Genomic DNA, 20974 nt, shown 5'->3' on the forward strand with positions numbered 1-20974 from the left:
AGCCCTCCTGTGCCCTGGGCCGCTCCTCACTGCACCCCCACCCACCACACCACTCTGGGACAGAGGAACCACATGGGAGGCCACAGCATAGAGCCTGTCTGTTTATAGATCTCTGCCTGTCTCGTCCGTCTGTCCACCCGTGTGTATATATCTGTATATCTCTATGGAACAGGGAACAGGATAGTTGTGTAAAAATCCAAAATACAATTCTGACTATGAACAACCTGCAGGGTCAGTCCAGGTGTGGCTGTGAAGCCCTAACCAAACCACAGGACACGAGGTTGGGTGAAGGCAGACTGGCAGGTGGGCGACTCTCCTGACCAGAGGTGCTGCCCAGGCCCAAGCCCCTCTGTGTATCCTGCTGGGGCTGTGGTGGCCAACCCACCAGTGCCCAGGACCATGAGCCTGCCCTGCCTCCCCAGGACCAGCCCTGCACTGGGGGTGGGGGTGGGCAGGCCATGGCTGGCCCGGCTCCTCCCAGTCATCTAGGAGATAGTGGGGTCCTTGGCTTTGGGAGGCTCTGAGCCCGTCAGCAGGGAGATGGTGGGGTCCTCTGCAAAGCTGTCCCCTTCGGAGAAGTAGGAGCCCTCTCCCAGCTCAAACAGCACGGGCAGGTCGCTGCTCCCGGTGTCCACGGAGCCAGGGTCCAGCAGGAACAGGGGCTGTGCCGTGTAGTGCACCAGCTGCTTCCCTGTGGGGATGGGGGGTGTCAAGGCTGTGGGGGTCGGGGCAGAGAGGGAGGCTGAGGGGATCTGGCTCACCTGAATCCGGGCTGCTGTTCTCTGCCTCAGGAGGCCTGGGGGGCTCCTGGGGAGATAGGAGCTCCTGGATCTGTGGTGTGGAGGGGTACAGTGAGTATTCCTGCCTGTCTCATTCCCCCCCACCCCCCCACCCACCTACGCACACTGGCCAGGCTGCTGTCAAGGTCAGGCAGGCTCATGTCGGGCACAGTCACCGAGGGGCTGAACAGCTGCAGAGGATCGAGGGAAGTCAGCACTGCACCTGGGGCGGGATGGGGCGGGGTGGGGCGGGGTGGGGCTTGACTCACGTCCAGCAGGGCGCTGGTGTCCACACTGAAGCCGTGGCTGCTCAGCATGGTCTGCAGGTTGTCCAGGTTGGAGTCCATAGCATCCAAGTGATCACTGAGCTCATTCCTGGCCCGGAATGACAGGGTGGATGAAAAAGTGCCCCAGGCCCTGCACCCTGATGCCCTCCTGCAGAAGGGCTCCCCTTGGCTGTGTCCCCCAGGCAATGCCCCCGTGTAGGCCTGCACAGGCTGGAAGATGGCCTGGAAGGCGGTGGGGGGCTCTGTGCCCTGCATGGGTGTGGCTGGACCCATGGGGGGCATCCCGTCACCATGAGGGCCTGGAGGCCTTGGTGGCAGCAGGAGAGAAGAGGTGTATTCAGCTCCAGCATGAGGGTCGGGGTTTCAGTTTTCAGGGTTGCTGAGGTTTCCCGATGTGTTTGGAAAACGGCTGGGGCTGTGCTCAGCGTGTGGGTGGCTCAGCCGGTGGGTGGCTCAGCCGGTGCCCCAATGCTGCTGTGGGGATAAGACCCACGGTCTGGTGGCGGTGACCAAGAGAGCCCAAGGCAATGGGGCACACCTGAGCCATTGGACAGGCAGCCAGGCTGGATCCTGGAGGTGCCCCAGAGACCACTCCTGACAGTAAGTGCAGTCAGTGCCGCAGCCTGGATCCTGCCAGCACCAGAGGCCGTGCCAGACCAGGGAAGCCTGTCCTTGTCACAGGCAATGACCACAGGCCTGTGGCCAGGGGAGGCAGGATGACATTGAGCCCCCATCACGGAGGGGCCCAGAATGCTATTGCCCAGGCCCAGTGCTCATGCCCGGCCAGGCTGGGTGTGGTCCACAGCTGTGTGGGAGGGCCCAAGCTGTGGCAGGGCCCTCCTCCCTCCCAAGTGGGGTCAGCGCTAACCCTGGCTGGACTCGGCCACGTGGAGAGGAAGAGGGGCAGGGGAAGAGGCGGGTGACCCCAGACATCTGTGGAGTTCGAGCCAAACTGCAAGATACAAAAACAAGAGTCCCCATTGCAGGCAGGGGCTGGGCAGGGCCTGGGGGTGTCGAGGCTGGGCCCCGCTCACCGTCTCCTGCTGTTGGTCTGGGTGGCACGACTGATGCTGGGACCCGTGGCCTGTGGCGAGAGGGTGGCGGCAGCAGGAGGGGTGGCCAAGAGCAGGGCCCAGCAGCCTGTCCTGCCACACCCTCGGCTGCTATGGGGTGATCTGGTTGGCACCTGTCTCCCTCCCACCCCGAGCTGAGGTTGGGGCAGCACTCACTTGTCCAGGCAGGCTACACTGAGGCACTTTTCAGGTGTGGAGGTGGGCGGGGGTGAGGGGGGTCGGCCCTCGGTGTCCGTGTGGCCCCTGGCGTCCGTGAGGGCTGTGGCGGAGGCGGGGGCAGGCTCACTCTCCCGCAGGATGGAGTCAATGAGGGCGGTCGGGGACAAGAGGGTGTCCACAGAAGATGGGTTCCCGGGACTCGCCTCCTCTACCCGGGGGCTCTGAGGCGGGCTGGGGGGCTCCTCCTTGACACGCACCAGGGGGCTGCTGGACAGGGGCCTGGACACCAGGCGGGGCCACATTAGCTGGCGTCTTGGGCGGCCCTACCTCACCCCCAACTCTGCCCTGGGCCCAAAAGGGCTCGCCTCGTTGGGGGAACAGGAGGGCTGGGGTGATGTGGCCCCCACCTCTCATCTATGCTCCCGCCGGGGGAGGCCACGGGGCTGGCAGGAGCCAGCTCAGTGATGTCGGAGATGATGGGTCCAGAGCTGGCCACAGCATCGGGGGCGTAGAGGCTGGAGCTGCTGTAGGCCGGGGATGGGGCCTGCAATCAAAGGCAGGAGGCCCATGAAACTCGGGCTGGGGTGACCCCCCCATCACTGTCCACATGCCTGGATGGGAGCCCTGTCCCCGGGGCTCACCGAGTAGGGGCCCGTGCCATGGACGTGCTCCAAGGAGAACTGCCGGCCATACTTGGGCATGGAATGTGCCGAGCCGCTGTCGTTCAGCATCAGGGGGCTGCGGGAAAGGGTGCAGGTCAGCTGCCTCCCTGTCTTGGGCACCCAGGGCAGAGCTGACAGAGGAGGGGGATGGCCCTGGGCCCCGTGCCCCGTGTGGCGGATGCAGGTGTCCCCAGAACCTCACATCTTTCTCTTCACCCCCAGGATCCGGTTTGACTGCACCAGCGAGATGAGGAACTGAATGAGCTGTGGGGAGAGAGGACACAGTCACCTCGGCACTTGTGGGGCCCCCGCTGGCCCTCTGGCCCTGCCCCCACCTTGTTGACGACTTTCTGCTGCTGGGCATGCTTCTGCCGAAGGCTGGCCACCTCCCGCCACAGAGCCTCATTCTCACTGCAACAGACCAGGCTGGGTCAGTGGGGCCCAATTCCAGGAGCCCCACAGACCCTCCCGTCTCCCAGGTGGGAGCAGGGGTGAGTGTGACCATGTCTGGCCTGGCCCAGTCCAGTATGAGAACTGCTGTGTGGAAGGGCTAGGGGACAGGCCAGAGCTTGCTGGTCCCACTGCCCCTCCCTGCTGGGGACAGCTGGTGTCAGGTAGGGTGGTTGAGGACAGAGCGAGCCAGGTGCACCTGGATCCTGGCATCCATCCTGGACAACATCTGGAGGGATGCCTTAAGGGCAGACAGACCCTTGAGCCTCCCCTACGAGGCCTGAGAAGCAAAGTTTGGGGAGGATGGTTCATCAGGCTGCACCACCAGCTGTCCTGTGTCCTGCAGATGCTCAGGACCCTTGACAGGCCTAGGAGTGGCTCAGAGGTGGCCCCACGGGGTAGGGAGAAGCTTCCTGAGCATTATCTCCAGGCAGGTGAGCAGGGCAGTGAGCGGGCTCCTGCTGCTCTGGGAGGCTATGCCCAGCCAAGCCTGTGAGTCTTCTTGGGGCCACCCTGAGAGGCGCCTGTGTCCTAGTAGGCCATGCCCATGTGGTCAGATTCCAAGAATCACAAAGCCAGTGGCTCCTGCTGGACCCCATGAGGGAGAGTCTGAGGCCAGCGCCTCCTCCATGACGTGGGGGTCAAGAGCACCTGCTGCTCGGAGCTGAGGATGCCGCACTGGGGTGTGAGACCTGAGCTGGCCTTCTGAAGTCGCCCTGCCTCAGCTTCTCAGGCAACACTGTGTGTTAGGCCCCTGCTGAGGTTTCCCCAGAGCCATAGGGTCCTGGAGAGGAGGGACTGGGGGGCTGGCTCCACAGGCCCAGGCACGTGTGGGGCAGAGATGCATCTGCCCCCAGGGTTGAGGCGGCTGGGATGGTGACCTGCTGCACCTCAAGAAGGAGTCATGGTGAGGGGACGGGGGAGCAGCAAGCAGTCTGGCCACAGGCCTGCTGCGGAAGCTCCTGCTGACCCTGGCCTGTGGGAGGGGTCTGCTGTACAGGGTTTGTGCTCAAAAGTAGGCTGGTGGGTCCTGCCAAGCTTGGCACCCAGCTTGCCTGTGCTGTGAGCCCCAGGAAGCCAGGATGCCCAGAAGGCACTGGAGGAGATGTACAACTCCCTTCTGCATATGGAGAATGGCCCTAGAGCTTTCGAAGCAGCCATCGGTGGCTGGGCTGGGACAGAGGCCCAGGGTAGATCTATGTGGAGGGGGAGGGTGGGGCCGAGCACCTGGTGCCCCAGACAAGGCTCTGCCCCTACATCACACAGGGCCTCCTGGTGGGCGCCAGGACCCACTGCAGCCCACAGTGCTGGTGTGGGACCTACTGCTTCATGGCCAGGAGCTTGGAGTCCATGCACTCCTGCTTCCCCTTCATCAGCTGCACGTCCGTCAGCAGCTTAGTGACGCTGTCCTGGCGGATCTTGATGTCCTCGCTCTTCAGGGTGGAAACCTGGATCCCCCCCACCCCGCCCCAAGAGGAACAGGAGTCACTGAAGTGGCCTGGGAGCTTGGCAGGCTCAGCCTCGCCCACGGCCACTGGGTGTCCCAGGAAGGGGACGGGCTGGGGTGGGAGCTCTGAGGGAGAGGTGGGTGGGGAGAGCTGTGGGAGGCGAGGGCAGGCGAGGGTACAGGCCACACTTACACTGGTCACTTTCCTCTTGATGTTCTCAAGGAGCCGCTCCTGGCCACGCAGGAAGCACGGGTGCTGGAACTCCGTGTCGTCTCTCTCTGGCTTGACCAGGCCGCCCTGCTCGATGTGGACCACTTTCCGGAAGCCATCTGCACATAACAGGGTGGTGGTGGCTCTGCCTCAGGACGGGACCAGACAGCCTCCAAAAGCGGCCACTGCCCCGGGAGGCTGCTGGGGACTTGGCCCTGGTAAGACCCCATTTTGCCTCCTCAGAGCCCATGCCTGGGTGGCCAGGTGGTCTTGGTCTAAGGGAGACCCCGTGTCCCCACAGGGCTCCCCGAGCCCGACACACATGTGAGTTCAGCTCAGGCTTCACGGTTCTTCCCTGGGGACCCCAGGTTCACACCCACAAGGACCCTCCCCCACCATGGAAGAGGCAGCTGCCCCTGGCCCCCAGGCATGTAGGGTTCCACACCACGCCCCTGGCCAGCACAGAGGGGGCCCATCCTTCTTCCACAGGGTCCTCACTGTCTGCAGGCCCACCTCCGCACGCCCACGCCCCTGCCTGCCCAGAGGCAGCACTCACACATGTTGAGCTGCCGCACGAAGCTGGCCATGTTGTTGTGCTTGAAGTACTTGGGCAGCACCTCCTTGGCAAACTGGCCCTGGTCGAACACATGGAAGCTGTTCCCACTCTGTCAGGAGACACATGGGCGGGTCACACGTGGCGGCAAGGGGCAGCGCGCCTGGGCCACCCCTTGTGCAATGCACGTCCCGCCCGATGGGGCCGGGGCTGGCAGGAGGTGAGTTTGTTCCTGCGACCACCTGCCACCTGGGCCTCATCTATGCTGCATGGTCTGCATCCTCACTGAGGCCCAGGACTTGGCAGTGGGCAGATGCAGGGCCTTCCTGGCAGTCGGGAAGCCCCTCCCCAGGCATTCTAGAGATGAGCCATGCCACCTTTCCCCTCACGAAGCACCCACCGCACTCTGGCCTGTGTCTGTGGGATGAGTGTTTGGCTTTAAGCAGCACATTTCCCTTAGGAACAGCTAAGGAAAGGGAACCCTAATTTCATCATTCCCTAGGAAAACACAGTTGTGTTCAGAAATCCAAGTTCATTCTTGTTTTGTCACATGAGACAAGAAACAAAGATATTCAAACACTGCATATACTCTTCCTTTTCCATTTCTTTCCTGAGCTCAGGCCCGGAGCCATTAGGAGAAGTTGGTGAGGGAGGCATCCCTGCTGGCCGTCGCCACGGTGGCTCAGAGGGGACAGCGAGAAACCCACACAGCAGGGAAGGGGGCCTGGAGCAGGGCCAGCAGGTGACGAGGGACACTTTCCTAGGAAGTTGAAGACCCAGTGAGGAAATCAGCTCAGGGCAGGGGGATAGGTTTCTCCTTGTCAGGGAAGGGAGCTACAGATGTCGACAGCAAGAAAAGCCAGGACTCCATGGTGTGGTACCAAGTGGAGAACCGCTTTCCAGCACAGACGTGAAAATAAACAGGGCTGTGCGTGTGTGCGGAGGGAGGCGGTCAGGGAAAGGACTCCAAAACAGCAGAAGACAGAAGGTGAAAGCCGCCAAGCGACTTTCCAGAACTCTGAAAATTAACCAAAGCATCACAGTAGCACAGGGAGCATTCATTCAAGAAAAGCAGCCCAATCTTAGTAAGAACTGTGGGCTTTGTGACTTTTATTTTTTTTTTGAGACAGGGTAGAGTTATAGAGATGGGGTTTCACCACGTTGCCCAGGCTGGTCTTGAATTCCTGACCTCAAGTGATCCATCCACTTCAGCCTTCCCAGGCGCTGGGAAAAGAGGCGTGAGCTACTGTGCCCGGCCAGGCTTTGTGGCATTTTAACATGCCCTATTCCCCTCCTTCTGCAGCCCTGAAAACCAACAGCTGCAGTCCCTGTGGGAACCAGCATCCTGGCAGCCACTGAGGTGTGGGGCAGGGCTTGGGCTCTTCAAGGCCTCATTCCCAGGGAACTGTCAGTATCTGACCTGAAGAGTTCACTTGCAAGGCTGTCTCTGATCTGACTTGAAGCTCTCCCGTATAAAAAGCCTTTTTCCTAGGTGTGCTGTAACATCTAGCGGTGATGTTTGAATGCTGTGGCTGCCTGAGGCATGCACGACAGCTAACCAGGAGACCGGGCAGGGAAAGATGGAGAAGGAGAAGGAGGCGCCACTAGGGGCTCTGAAAAGCTCTGAGACATTCCCGGACATCTTGCTCAGCTGGGTACATGTGCAGAGCCATGCCCATGTTCAAGAGAGACCCAAGCCAGCCCCCGAGCTTTCACCTCTGGCTGACCTTGAGGCTCTGCATAAGCAGGAGGGAATGGGTATAGTCAGGTTGTCCACTGCCTGCCCGAGTGCTGAAGGCATCCCCAACACACACACAGACCCCAAAGACGGGAGAGTCAGTGGCTCCAGGCATTCAAGAACGTTTCTGCCCCATCACCACCTAAGTCAGTTAACTGAACAGAGACTACAGTTGCCATAAACAGCCTTTACAGAATTAGTCCCAAAAAGCTACCAGACAATAACCGAAACAAACAGGACCCATGGCCAATCTGGGGAGGCGGGGGAATCCGAGCTCCAGAGCTGCCACTTGCTACCTGTTAGAATTCCAGTTTTCTAGTGGGGTATGCTGGCGCATGCCTCTGGTCCCAGCACTTTGGGAGCATGAGGTGGGTGGATCGCTTGAGCTCAGGAGTTGGAGACTGGCCTGGGCAACAAGGCGAAACCCCGTCTCCAGAAAAAATACAGAAATTAGCTGGGTGTGGTGGTACACACCTGTCATCCCAGCTACTCAGGAGGCTGAGGAGGGAGACCCCTTGAGCTCCAGAGGTGAAGGCTGCAGTGAGCTGTGACTGGGCTACCTCGCTCCAGCCTCAGTAACAGACTGAAAACAAACAAACAAAACTCTCGTTTTCCAAAAAAAAAAAAAAAAAAAAAAAAAAAACTAAAGGAAACCACATCTGAAGAACTGAGGTATGAGAATGACATCTTACCAAACAGAATATATCAATAAAGAGATAAAAATTTAATTGTGGTTCTTGCCATTAAAAAAAAAAAGATAAAAATCATAAAGAAGCACAAAATCAGAATTATGGAATTGAAAAGTATCAATAACTCAGATTAAAAGTTAACCAGAGGGGCTCAAGAGCAGACCTGACTAGGAGACAGAGGGGTCAGCAAACATGAAGATAGGTCAATAAAAATAGTCCAGTCTGAGGAAAAGAAAGAAAAAAGAAGGAATAAAAATGAGCAGAGCCAGCTGGGCATGGTGGCTCAGGCCTGTAATCCCAGCACCCTGAGGGGCTGAGTTGGGTGGATCATGAGGTCAAGAGATTGAGACCTCCTGGCCAGCATGGTGAAACCCTGTCTCTACTAAAAATACAAAAATGAGCTGGGTGTGCTGGTGCGTGCCTGCAATCCCAGTTGCCTGGGAGGCTGAGGCAGGAGAATCGCTTGAATCCAGGAGGTGGAGGTTAGAGTGAGCTGAGATTGGGCCACTCTGCTTCGGCTTGGGTGACAATCCATCTCAAAAAACGAAACAAATCAAAGTATTAAAAGACCCTGCCACTCAGTCATTCTATATTGGCTGGGTGTGGTGACTCATGCCGTAATCCCAGCACTTTGGGAGGCCATGGCAGGAGGACTGCTTGAGCCCAGGAGTTGAAGATCAGCCTGGGCAACACAGTAAGACCCAGTGAGACTCCCCTTTGAAAATGGAGAGATTTCCACTTCTGGAACAGCCATGTGAGGAGCTTTGTGGAAGCACTTCCTGTGAAGCAAGCAAAGCTTGCTTAAAGTCTCAAACTGTCCTAAAGGCATCTAACAGATAAACACGTATTGAGTAAAATTTGCTAACACTTGGTATGAACAGCGACTCTTGGTGGCATTTGAGCCTCAGCTTCCTCTTTCCCTCCATCCCAGCTCGCCTGATGTACACTACAGTTGAAGGGAGGGGAACAAGAAGATGGGGATGCTTCTTTCCTCAGTTCCCAGTGGTTTCCTGGATCTCATGGGCTGGAAAGACCACCAGAACTTCTCATCCTCACTGACTCCAGGTTAAAGAGACTAAGTTCCTGGTGCATGTGACCAAGAGACTAGGGCTCCCTTCCTCCACCTTACCCACCCCTCCGAGTGGAGACTCCACCCCAGCCACAGCAGGCAGAGGACACCCAGGGCTCTGATCACCCTCTCCTCAGCTCTCACCTCATTAAAGCATTTTCAAAACTACAGTTTTTTTTTTTTGAGATGGAATCTCACTTTCTTGTCCAGGCTGGAGTGCAATGGCGCAATCTTGGCTCATTGCAACCTCTGCCTTCCAGGTTCAAGTGCTTCTCCTGCCTCAGCCTTCTGAGTAGCTGGGATTACAGGTGTGCACACCATGCCTGGCTACTTCTTATATTTTTAATAGAGATGAGGTTTCCCCAGGTTGGCCAGGCTGGTCTTGAACTCCTGACCACAAGTGATCCATCGACCTCGGCTTCCCAAAGTGCTGGGATTACAGGTGTGAGCCACCGTGCTTGGTCTTAAAAACCACAATTCAGGCTTTCTGGGTTAAAGCTGTAGGGTAGAACACCCATGCTGGGAAAGCCAGACCAAGAAGATCAGAGGCTGCTGTCTTGCCCAGTGCCCACAGCGGCGGCACAGAGAATTTGCCTGGGAAGGTAGGCTGTCCAGAAGCAAGGAGACCTGAAGCCCTTGACTTGAAAGTTCAGCCCAAGAGTGCTCTTAAAAACAATAGCTCTTTTAAATTAAGAGAAGCAAGTGAAACCACAGCCTTGTTCACCTGCAAAGGGAAAGCTGTGAAGAGCTCTGCTGGGGCCAGAACAACCCTGAGACTGACCTCAGAAACTACCACTGCTCAAAAGCCCCGCAAAACACCCCTGCACACAATAATTCAAACAGCAAGACCCCCATCTATGCAAAAAATAAAAAATAAAAGAGATGGAATCATAACCCCCAGCAGAAATTCTGGAGCTGAGCAGTACAACAAAGCAGAGCTGCTGGCCGTGTGGTGGATGCTTAACTTCACACAAATTCCCCGGCTGCTTTCCAAAGTGAGGCACCGTTCACGTTCTCAGCAGCGTGGGTGAGTTCCAGTGGCTCCACGCCCTCCTCAGCACCTGGTGTCAGCCATTCTAGTAGCTGTCACTGAGGTTTTGGTGGGCCTTTCTCTGACGACGAATGATACTGAGCATCTGTTCAAGTGCTTATTTGCTATTTATCTGTCTTCTTTTGATTTATCTGTTCAAACCTTTCGCATTTTCCAATACATGTTTTTTTGAGGCAGTCTTGCTTTGTCGCCAGGCTGGAGTGCAGTGGCGTGCTTCAGCCTCCACCTCCTGGGATCAAGAGATCCTCCCGCCTTTGCCTCCCTAGTAGCTAGGAGATAGGAGCACACCACCATGCGGGACTCTTTTTTTTTTTTGTCAAGATGGATCTCCCTGTATTTCCCAGGAGGGTCTCAGATTCCTGAGCTGAAGCGATCTGTCCGCCTTAGCCCCACTAAGTGCTGGGATTACAGGTGTCAGCCACCATGCTCAGCCATTTGTCTTTTTTTTAAAGGGGTTGTCTTCCTGAGTTACAAAAATAAATAAATAAATAAATAAATAAATAAATAAAAATGAAAATAAATATATTCTGGGTACCAGATAGGTGCTCTGCAAATATAGTGTATGGTTTGTTTCTTAATTTCTTAACAGTGTATTTTGAAGAGGAGATATTTTTAACGTTGATGAAGCAGACTTTATCAATTTTTTCCTATTTTGTGGTGTCCTAACTCAAGATTAAAAGGGTTTTTTTCTCGAGAAGTTTTGTTGTCTTGGTTCACATTTCACCTCCCATCCATTCTCGGTTTTGTAGATGGTGTGAGGTAAAGGGCAAGGCTCACGTTTTTGTTTATGGACGTCCCTTTTCCCAGCACTGTTTGTTGAACAGATTATTATTTCTCCATTGAACTAGCGGCACCTCTGTCAGGAGCAACCAGCCTTGGATGGGTGAGCCTATTTCTGAAGCAGGTAGTCTGCTCCGTTCGTTTACATGTTTACATTAATGCTGATATCTTACAGTGAGTCTTGAGGTCAGACAGTGTAACTCTTCTAATTTTGTTCTCCTTTTAGTAACACTAAGTCTTCTGTTCCATGAGCATACTATTTCTCTCCATTTATTTAGGCCTTTAACTTACCCAGTTTTTTTTTTTTTTTTTTTTTTTTTTTGAGATGGAGTCCTGGTGTAGTGGCATGATCCTGGCTCACTGTAACCTCTGCCTCCCAGGTTCAAGTGATTCTCCTGCCTCAGCCTCCCAAGCAGCTGGGATTACAGGCACATGCCACCATGCCCAGCTGATGTTTCTATTTTAGTAGAGACAGAGTTTTACCACGTTGGCCAGGCTGGTCTTGACGCCTAACCTCGGGTGACCCTCCTCGGCCTCCCAAAGTGCTGGGATTACAGGTGCGAGCTGGCATGCCTGGCCAAGGAGTCGAGTTTGGGCCAGGCGCCTGTTGCCCTGCTTGGGAAAGGTGTGGTACCTGGTGGTCAGTGGCAGCTGGACCCCTCTGGGAGGGAGCACAGACTATGGAGTTGGTTTCACCATGTTCCGGTGCTCACTTAGTCAAGCCTCTTCACACCATGAGCCTCAGTTTTCTTATCTAGAAAGTGGACATTGTGCCATCTGCATGAATGGCCATGGACAGAACAGGACAAAGATCGAGAAGGCCTGACCTCGTATTTTGCACAGAGGCTGTGCAAGGACAGCTGTGTGCCTTCACATGGCCATACCTGGAGGCACTCTGGTCCAGGGATACATCGGGGCCTCCAGACCCTGTAGTGCTCCTCACAGCTACTGTTGTGGGGCCTCTAGCATCTTGGGCCAAATGCCAACCTTCAAGCATGGAGCCAGTGGGCCTGCTGGGTCCTGGAAGCTCTCAGAACCAGGGGAGCAGGAGTGGCCCTGCCTGCTGTGGGAGCTCTGGACACGATCTGGGGCCAGGGTCTGAGTGACTGGGTGTGGCCAGGTCAGCTCCGCTTCTGTAAATCCTCATGTGTTGACGAGTGGACGCCTTGCCCCTTGCCTTACTGCAGGGAACACTCTGCTCCCAACTGTCCACCCAGAGACCCATCCCCTCCACCGTGGCCATCTGACCGCTGGCTTTCAGTGGACCCCACCTCACGGGATAGCCCCAAGGCCTTGTGACCTCCAGCTCTCTCAGTCTCAGGGACCCCCAGGGTCTCAGCACATTCTTCTAGAGTCCTTCCTGCTGCCAAAGAGAAGAGAGCTGCACCCATGTGGCTGGAGCCAGGTGAAGACAGATGACCAGGAACCCACATCAAAGGAGGCCCTCACTCTGAGGGCCATCCAAACGCAGGTGGGTCTTAAAAAGGAATGCCTCTGGGCCAGGCGCGATGGCTCAAGCCTGTAATCCCAGCACCTTGTGAGGCTGAGGTGGGAGGGCAGCTTGAGTTGGGCAATATGGTGAGACCCTGTCTCCACTAAAACCTTAAAAAAAAAAAAGCCAGGTGTGGTGGTGTGAGCCTGTAGTCCCAATGACTCAGCTGAGGTGACTGGATCACTTGAGCTCGGGAGGCAGAGGATGCAGTGAGCTGCAGTCATAGCCCTGCACTCCCGCCTGGGCGACAGAGAGAGACCTTGTCTAAAAAATGATAATAATATAAAGAGTGCTTCCTTATATTTTGCACCCAGGTGCCCCTCTGGCCTCACCCTGATCCTGAGGCCTGGGTCTACTGGAGTTCATCCTAACCTGCATTCATGACCAACATCCCAGCATTTGTCTGGCACAGGTCACGTGGCTGTGCCTTGTTCTTAGGATCCTCAGCCAGTTAGGTGGCTCCTGGGGCTCGGGTGCCACAGCCAGGCCTCAGTCTGGAGTCCACAGCTGCCTAGGGCAGCCACAGTTAGCCCTGTAGGGCAGGGGGACGTGGGGCTGGCTGGGCCAGTCTCTTTTTACAAAATGGATCAGGTTTGAAAACATTTCCTACTCCCACTTATGAAATATATGTTCACGTTTTAAAAAATCTTTTTAAAATATATGTTCACTTTTTAAAAAAGTACTTTAAAAAATATCTGTGCTGGGCACGGTGGCTCAAGCCTGTAATCCTAGCACTTTGGGAGGCCGAGGCGGGTGGATCACAAGGTCAAGAGATCAAGACCATCCTTGTCAACATGGTGAAACCCCGTCTCTACTAAAAATACAAAAAATTAGCTGGGCATGGTGGTGCGTGCCTGTAATCCCAGCTACTCAGGAGGCTGAGGCAGGAGAATTGCCTGAACCCAGGACGGGGAGGTTGCAGTGAGCCGAGATCGTGCCATTGCACTCCAGCCTGGGTAACAAGAGCAAAACTCCGTCTAAAAAAAAAAAAAAAAAAATCTATATCTATATCTATATCTATATCTATATCTATATATCTGTAATCTCTCCATCTAAGAAATACTTTTCATACTTCCTTTCAATTTTGTTAATAAAGGTGGGACAAAATCACTGCTTGTAAGAAACTGAGATGATGGTGAACTGAGATCTGGGCCTTCACTTTCTGCTTCTGTTTGGGTCTCCATGCTGTCAAATTCTCTGAAGAGTCAGCTGCAGCCCAGCAAGGCCCTATAAGAGCCTCCGCTGGTGGGCAGAGGAGCTGCTGCATGCAGAGGAGGAAGGTGGGCTGAGAGCTGGCACCAAGGCACGGGGCAGGGAGGGTCCGGGTCCTGGGTCTCAAGCTCTGCCTATGGAGCTGCCTGTTGGTCCAGGTATTCAGCACCCACACCCCCCATGTCTTTAGGTCTCAGCGGTACTGGATCCAGGTGCGCCTTTCGGATAAGCTGTTGAGAAGTTGCTGAGGGAGGACCACCCATGTCCATGCCTATGCTCTTGTGTGGATCCACCTGTGATCATAACTTTGTGGATGACACAATTCCTCTCCAGGGCAGGCAGGGCTATGCTGTCCTCCATGACTTGCTGGGTCCCCTCTAGGCCCTTGCCTGTGTGGTTGGGCACACGTGGGAATGAGGGTCTAGGGGGTGGGAAATCAAACACCACAGGGATGGGGCAACTACCACAGTCCCCATGAAACGAGCTCTCCTGGGCAGCGAGCCAGTGTTCTGCCTCCTGGCTGCAGTGGAGTCCAGATCTCAGGCCAGGAAGGGGAAGTGCAATGGCTGTCCAGACCTGGTCCCATTCCTGGCCAGGTGCAGTGAAGTCACTGGCCAGTTTTTGGGCCTCAGTCTCCCCCAAGTAATTCAGCCTTGAAAGTCAGTCACCATGCCTGTAATTCTGCCTTATCTTCTTATGACAAACAGGGATGGTTTTCCTTGGCAGAATGGTGGTAAGACTCTGAGCCAGAAGGGGACTGTCCCAGAGAAGGCAGCAGACAGCATGAGGAGCAGGGCTTTCTAAGGCCTCCGACAGCCAGCAGGGCCTGGCCAGTAGGTTGATGGTAGGGTCCCCTTTTGGGACTCTGCCAACAGGGAGTCCTCAGGGCTTGTGTGAGTGCCGTCAAAGCCACAGGATGGGATGATCACCTCCTTTCTCCAGGATAGGCAGCCAGGGCCAGAAAGCTCTGCATTCCCCTGCCCAACCTGGAGAAGAGCTTCTTTCCATTCTAAGTCAGTGTTTCTGTCTCATTGCCATGCTAGCCCCCACTGCTATGTCCCACACCAACCATGGCCACTTCATACTGACCAGGTGGAACCAACACTCACATTCCAGTCAGCTCCCCATCCCTCCCCAGGGAGAACAGGCCCACAGGTGGTACACCTGTGAGTGGAGTGGAGGCCAGCCACAGGCCTGATCACATCTGCCTCCTTTGCTCAAAAGCCCTGCCCAAGACATGCCTTGGTCCCAAAAACAGTACGCTGGGACCTAACCCACACGCCTCATAATCTTTAAGCAGAAACAGCAAGCAGACTACAGGACAGAATAGGTCATGCTAGTAGGATTAGGCTTAGAATATCCCAGAGAATCTCGGATGCCCCTCCCCGAAGGGGCAGGAGAGTACTTCTGAGAGTTAAGGGGAATAGGAAAAAGAAGGGCTGGGCGCCGTGGCTCACTGTAATCCCAGCACTTTGGGAGGCCAAGGTGGGTGGATCACTTGAGGTCAGGAGTTCCAGACCAGCCTGGCCAACGTGGTGAAACCCCATCTCTACTAAAAATACAACAGTTAGCCAGGAGTGGTGGCATGCACCTGTAATCCCAGCTACTTAGGAGGCTGAGGTAGGAGAACTGCTTGAACCTGGGAGGTGGAGGTTGCAGTGAGCTGAGATTGAGCCACTGCACACTCCAGCCTGGGCGACAGAGCTAGACTCTGTCTCAAAAAAAAAAAAAGAAAAAAGAAAAAGAAGGATTAAAGAAGACAGAAACATGGGAGAATTTCCTTTGCATAAGAATGCCAAGGTCTAGAGTGAAGAGGGTGAAGTGAAGTCAGGCTGCAGGAAGGTGCACTGCACCTCACCTTATGGGGACTTGGGAATGGGAAGCCAACGCAGAGGCATCAGCAGGACACATACAAAGAGTTTCTAACAAGAGCAAGATTTCCAGTCTTCTCTTTATTCCCAAACACTCTGTAGGTAAAGCAGAGCCTCAGTAAACCTGAGAAGCAGAAAACCTGGCCTCCTGGCTGGGTCAGCTTCAGTTCACTTTTCTTCATTCCTAACAGCATAAGGAGGCTGTGCAAACAGGAGGCACTCAGCAGAGCCTGAAGAGCTCTGGAGTCTTAGCTCCTGGGAGGCCACACATGTTTGGTGGCACCCCGCCTGTCACAGTCCCTCCAAAAGCTCCCAATTATCAGTGGCTTTCTGTGTTTTGTCTGAGACAGGGTCTCACTCTTGCCCAGGCTGGAGTGCAGTGGCAGGATCTCAGCTCACTGCAACCTCTGCCTCCCAGGTTCAAGGGATGCTCCTACCTTAGCCTCCCAAGTAGCTGGGACCACAGGCAAGTGCCACCAAGCTCGGCTAATTTTTTCATTTTTAGTAGAGTGGGGGATTCGCCAAATTGTCCGGGCTGGTCTCGAACTCCTGGCCTCAAGTGATCCACCCCCTCTGCCTCCTAAAGTGCGGGGATTACAGGCAGGAGACACCCTGCTCGGCCAGTGTGGCCTTTCTTCAGGCCATCAATTGCCAGCCATGGGCTGTGGCTCTGCCCCTCACCGGACACGACGTCACAACCGGGATGCGAACAGCAGATTCTGATCTCCAACTCCAGACAATTCGCTGATTTACTTCTGCAAACCGGAGCTGTCCGGTGTTGCAGGGTCGGATCATGTAAACAAGCCTGCTGCCAGGCAACTGAAGACAGAGGCACGAATAAAGACGCCCCGTAAGGAATGGAAACAAACTCCTCTTGGGAAACCCAGATTTGGGATTTGGAAACGGGCTTGAGATCAACCTGAAGCTTCATGACGTCTTCTTACTTTCTGTTTTCACGGCCTTTCCTGTTCCACTACAGCAACGCCCTCCGCTTCACGTGCCAAGTCCTGACTTTCTCGGAATAGCTGCCGACCCAGCACCCCGTAGGCCATGCCCTGGGGACGCCGATGTCCCCTGGGGCACAGCGTCCGCTGTCGAAGCCGGGCGCTTGCCCCAAGTGCAGACACTTCCGCAACCGCCCAACAGTTAGCAGAAGCCCAAGGCAGGGGACGCCCCATTCACCCCATCCCAAGGAAACTTCGCTAGGGCAGGAATTAAACCGGGAATGGGCCTCGCAGCCACTTTCCCAACCTAAGGCTCTGGGTCTGGGCAAGCTCGGGACCCGTCGCCCTTCTCCGGCGGGGCCATGGCAGGCTCACTCCGCGGAAGCCAAGGTGCGGCTGGGCCCGGCTCTCCAGTCCCCTCGCCGAGCCCCTCCCGCGCCGTCCGCCGCGGCCCTGCTCCCTCCCGGTCCCCACGGGCCCCACGCCCGCGCGCTGCCCTTACCGGGCTCCAGCATATGAGCGCGTCAGTGTCCGGGTCGCTCACGAGGGTCCACAGTTTGGTCAGGAAGGCCGGGACGTTGCTGGGCCCAGCGGCGCCGGGGCCCACTGGCAAATCCATGTCGGGGAAGGCGGGAAGAGGCGGAGGGAGCGGCCGCGAAGGGGGATCGAGGGCCGGGCTAGCGCCGTCGCCGCGCCAGCCGCCCAGGCCGCAGTGCCACCCGCTGCGCACACACAGCCCCGGGGCCCAGCATGGCCGTCGCCATCTTGCAACGGGCGCGCTCCCGCCGCCGCCGCCGCCGCCACCGCCCTCCGGCGTCACCCCCGGCGCGCGCACGCAGGCCCCGACCCCGCCCCGGCCCCTCCGGGAGCCTGCGCGTGCTCGTCCCGCCTCCGTCACCCGCCAATCGGGACCAGGTTGGGCGGGGCGCACCCTCCTGCGCACGCGGCCCTATCGCTGCCGGAAGCGGCAGTTGGGCTCGCGGCCGGCGCGCGGCGGGACATGGCGGATTCGCTCAGCGTGCGGCCGTGGAAGCGGCGGTCGGAGCCCGCGTTGGAACCTGAGCCCGAGCCAAAGGTGACTGCAGGGATGCAGGGCGGAGGGGCGCGTCCCTATCGGGACGCGGCGTGCACGTGGCCGCGCGGGGGCCGGCGGGCCCGGCTGCGGCTGTCATCTGGGCGCCCGTGTCCCGTAACTCGGCCTTGCGCGTGGCCGCAGCTCCTCTGCGGGGGGCGTCCTAGGCAGAGCGGACTGCGGGGTGAAGGACCGCGTCCAGTAAGCAAAGAAACGGGGGAGCGGGGAGAAGTGGGGACCGGGCCCTTGCAGCAGACTCTCCAGCCGTTCCGTTTGTGCATCCTGCCAATAAAAGGGCTCGGCTTGCGCCCCCCAGTAAATGCTTAACCTATTTGTACGCTACTTAATTTCGTTTTTATGGTCACGAGTTAGACATGAGAATAAGAAAACCTGAATAGAACCCATATCTGCTGCATTTGCTGTATCAGAATTCACTGTTGTTCTCTGCCAGCTCAGCCCCGGCTTGATTGGGGGGGTCGTAAAATTGGGTGTTGGAGGAAATGGACAGCCAGCCCCTCACAGCCCCCTCGGCCGCACTGGGTTGTTGAAACTGCCCCATTGCTTTGTGAAGCGAATTCATCCTGCTCCCCATCCCGACTGAAAGGCCCGCAGGCAGCTCTAGGCGTCAGCCAGGTTCTACTTCCACCCTTGGGCTAAATGGTCCTCAGGAGCCAGTTGTGTTTGTCCCAGATCAGGCATGCCATTTTCACTGGTTACTCTGATTGTGTAGCTAACTGAACACTGGAGACGCATCATGACTCTGTGACAGAGGCATTGTGTGAAAACTCAGTATACAATAGCTGATAAATTCGGTTCCTTCCTTAAGTGAGACTTGTAAGCTATTAGGAAAACAGTAAAATCTAGAATTTTGCATTCAACTGCTTCCTTTTTCTTTCCTTTTTTTTGAGACAGAGTCTCGCTCTGTTGCCCAGGCTGGAGTGCAGTGGCTTGATCTTGGCTCACTGCAGCCTCAGCCTCCTGTGTAGCTGGGATACAGGCGCCTGCCACCACCAGCTAATTTTTGTATTTTTTTTTTCTTTTTTTTTTAGGCGGAGTTTCGCTCCTGTTACCCAGGCTGGAGTGCAATGGCGCGATCTTGGCTCACTGCAACCTCCGCCTCCTGGGTTCAGGCAATTCTCCTGCCTCAGCCTCCTGAGTAGCTGGGATTACAGGCACGTGCCATCATGCCCAGCTAATTTTTTGTATTTTTAGTAGAGACGGGGTTTCACCATGTTGACCAGTATGGTCTCGATCTCTTAACCTTGTGATCCACCCGCCTCGGCCTCCCAAAGTGCTGGGATTACAGGCCTGAGCCACCGCGCCCGGCCAATTTCCGTATTGTTAGTAGAGATGGGGTTTCCACCAGGTTGGCCAGGCTGGTCCTGAGCTCCTGACCTCAGGTGATCTACTTGCCTTGGCCTCCCAAAGTGTTGGGATTATAGGTGTGAGCCACCGTGCCTGGCCTTCAGCTGCTTCCTAAGAGTCTAAGTTCTTGTTCCACTTTTTAAGGCCAGTGAGGGACCCCACACCGAGCGTGCTGGGGTCACGCAGTCAGCAGGGCTCTACTCAGAGGCAGCTGTGGTCCTGCTCGGAGAGAGGAGTGGGTGGGTTGACGTGTCTCTATGACTTGTCAGCCGGTCCTTTAAATGTACTCATCAACTGTTGGTCCCAATTTGGTTACATGAGGAGCCTTCTGTTTGAGGACCTCGATTCTCTCCCAGCCTCCAGCCCCTTTTCTAGCTAGTGACCTCATGGCTCTGAGGCCTTGGATGCCAGGGTGCGGTGTGGTCAGGCAAGCTGTGTGAGGGACCCAATGGAGTCCAGCCCAGCCTGACCCGTCAGGGCCTCTGGAGTGGCAGTGGGCGGTAGAGAGCAGTGTTGGTTTTGTGATGAGAGCTGAGCTCCAAGAAGGGGAGATTGTCCTTGAAAAGCCCTCTCCCTATGAGGTGCTAGGAATTAAAATGTTGATGCCAAAGGCAGGAGGCTGTCTTGTCAATGGAGGTAGAAGATTAGGAAGGTTCAATCTGGGTGGATGGTTTTGGTGGAAGTTGGTGACTGCAGGGGCGTGGTCCTGGAGGCCACGCCACGGAGCTGCTGGCCGGTGCATGGAGGGGTGTGAGGCAGTTCTCCCTGCAGTGCTCGCCACCCTTGCCTGGCCGGTGCATGGAGGGTGTGAGGCAGCTCTCTCTGCAGTGTTCGCCGCCCTTGCCTGGCCGGTGCATGGAGGGGTGTGAGGCAGTTCTCCCTGCAGTGTTCGCCGCCCTTGCCTGGCCGGTGCGTGGAGGGGTGTGAGGCAGTTCTCCCTGTAGTGCTCGCCGCCCTTGCCTGGCCGGTGCGTGGAGGGTGTGAGGCAGCTCTCCCCCTGCAGTGCTAGCCGCCCCTGCCTGGCCGGTGCATGGAGGGTGTGAGGCAGCTCTCCCTGCAGTGCTCGCCGCCCCTGCCTGGAGGGCGGTCATCATCATCCACTCTTCCCTTGCAGCCCCCTCTCCTCCGCGCCTCTCCTCTCAGCCACGGTGCCGGCAGCGATTCTGGCCTCTCCGACAGTGAGGAGAGTATGTTCTCAGGTCTGGAAGATTCTGGCAGTGACAGCAGTGAGGATGATGAAGAAGACGATAAGAAGGGAAAGGATGGAGCCGGCAGTGACGAGGGCCCTGGTGGGATGGAGAAGACCACCGAGGAGCAGGTGCAGGTGGGTGAACAAGTAGCCACTGTTGTGGGCTATCCCCCACATGAAGGTGGCCTTGGGCTTTCTGAGCTGCACTGCACTGCTTTCTCCACTATCCTTCGGAACCCCAAGGCCCATGTCCCTCCTTTGCTGTACCTGGGGCACACTTGGGCTCTAGGACGCTGGTTCCATCCCCAGTTGTGTGCCATTCTCGGGAACTCCGAGAATCCACATGCCCAGGCCCTTCCCCTCAGATGCTGCACGAGTGACGCTCCCTGTGACAGGCTGGGTTTCCACGAGGTGTGGATTCCACTGCCTGGGATCGAGTGGCAGGACCCAGCCAAGGAGTGAGCTGCGCAGTGTGGGCAGGGCTCAAGCAGGCGGCATGGGGGCCCCAGCCAGGCCTGACCCCACAGGGCGTCAGGGGCCTGAACAGCCCATGGGGAGAGGGTTGGACATTGTACCTGTTGCAGCTATGGTGAGGAGAGGGTGCACCCACTCTTATTGAGAACAACATGGAAAAAGCATAATTTAACTAAAGCACAGCGTTATTCTTTTCCTTTTTTTTTTTTTTTTGAGATTGGGTCTTGCTTTGTTGCACAGGCTGGAGTGCAATAGAGTGATCTTGGCTCACTGCAACCTCCACCTCCTGGGTTTGAACAGTTCTCCTGCCTCAGCCTCCCGAGCAGCTGGGATTACAGGCACCCACCACGCCAAGCTAATTTTTTGTTTGTATGTTTAGTAGAGATGGGGATTTTGCCATGTTGGCC

At 56.4% G+C, this 20974-nt stretch overlaps 2 protein-coding genes and 2 long non-coding RNA genes across 8 annotated transcripts in view; 2 read left to right on the plus strand and 2 right to left on the minus strand.

Moving 5' to 3' along the window:
* Positions 1-88: 88 nt before the first annotated feature.
* Positions 89-17239, minus strand: HSF1 (heat shock transcription factor 1). 4 transcript variants are annotated; one of them, XM_035276740.3, is made up of 14 exons: positions 16970-17239; positions 5625-5733; positions 5051-5187; positions 4734-4858; positions 3296-3371; positions 3163-3224; positions 2940-3036; positions 2706-2842; positions 2296-2577; positions 1935-2018; positions 1049-1154; positions 905-970; positions 762-831; positions 89-691 (listed from the first exon to the last, which is right to left on the minus strand). In XM_035276740.3, the coding sequence occupies exons 1-14, from the start codon at positions 17084-17086 to the stop codon at positions 486-488; spliced, it is 1674 nt and encodes a 557-aa protein (XP_035132631.1). In that variant the 5' UTR covers positions 17087-17239; the 3' UTR covers positions 89-485. The 4 variants fall into 4 exon arrangements, with proteins under 4 accessions (XP_035132631.1, XP_002759190.2, XP_078209045.1 ...); XM_002759144.7 differs by lacking the exon at positions 1935-2018; XM_078352919.1 differs by having other exon boundaries at positions 905-1154.
* LOC128929880 (uncharacterized) lies at positions 5081-9996 on the plus strand. 2 transcript variants are annotated; one of them, XR_013527977.1, is made up of 2 exons: positions 5081-5286; positions 8980-9996. It is a non-coding gene; the product is annotated as an uncharacterized LOC128929880 (long non-coding RNA). The 2 variants fall into 2 exon arrangements; XR_008477106.2 differs by lacking the exon at positions 8980-9996 and adding an exon at positions 5558-8087.
* On the minus strand, positions 15590-16644 carry LOC128929879 (uncharacterized). The gene is made up of 3 exons (XR_013527976.1): positions 16443-16644; positions 16205-16342; positions 15590-15724 (listed from the first exon to the last, which is right to left on the minus strand). It is a non-coding gene; the product is annotated as an uncharacterized LOC128929879 (long non-coding RNA).
* A 194-nt stretch (positions 17240-17433) lies between the features above and the next one.
* Positions 17434-20974, plus strand: part of BOP1 (BOP1 ribosomal biogenesis factor) — a 29824-nt gene continuing 26283 nt past the window's right edge. Inside the window, exons 1-2 of the mRNA XM_035276733.2 lie at positions 17434-17542; positions 20019-20228. Coding sequence (XP_035132624.1) covers positions 17468-17542; positions 20019-20228 — 285 coding nt within the window. The 5' untranslated portion in view covers positions 17434-17467. The remainder of the gene's footprint in view (positions 17543-20018; positions 20229-20974) is intronic.

This window comes from Callithrix jacchus, chromosome 16, assembly GCF_049354715.1.
Source record: "Callithrix jacchus isolate 240 chromosome 16, calJac240_pri, whole genome shotgun sequence".
NCBI classification, from domain to species: Eukaryota; Metazoa; Chordata; class Mammalia; order Primates; family Cebidae; genus Callithrix; species Callithrix jacchus.

What these genes read in the sequence shown, in the direction of transcription:
- HSF1 (XM_078352919.1), bottom strand. Translation starts at nt 17,086, where the DNA reads ATGGATTTGCCAGTGGGCCCCGGCGCCGCTGGGCCCAGCAACGTCCCG. An exon ending in AAGCTCCTGGCCATGAAGCA is followed by an intron (nt 3,372 to 4,733) that starts GTAGGTCCCACA and finishes GGTCTGTTGCAG; the next exon opens with TGAGAATGAGGCTCTGTGGC. An exon ending in GAACAGCAGCCCGGATTCAG is followed by an intron (nt 692 to 761) that starts GTGAGCCAGATC and finishes CCATCCCCACAG; the next exon opens with GGAAGCAGCTGGTGCACTAC.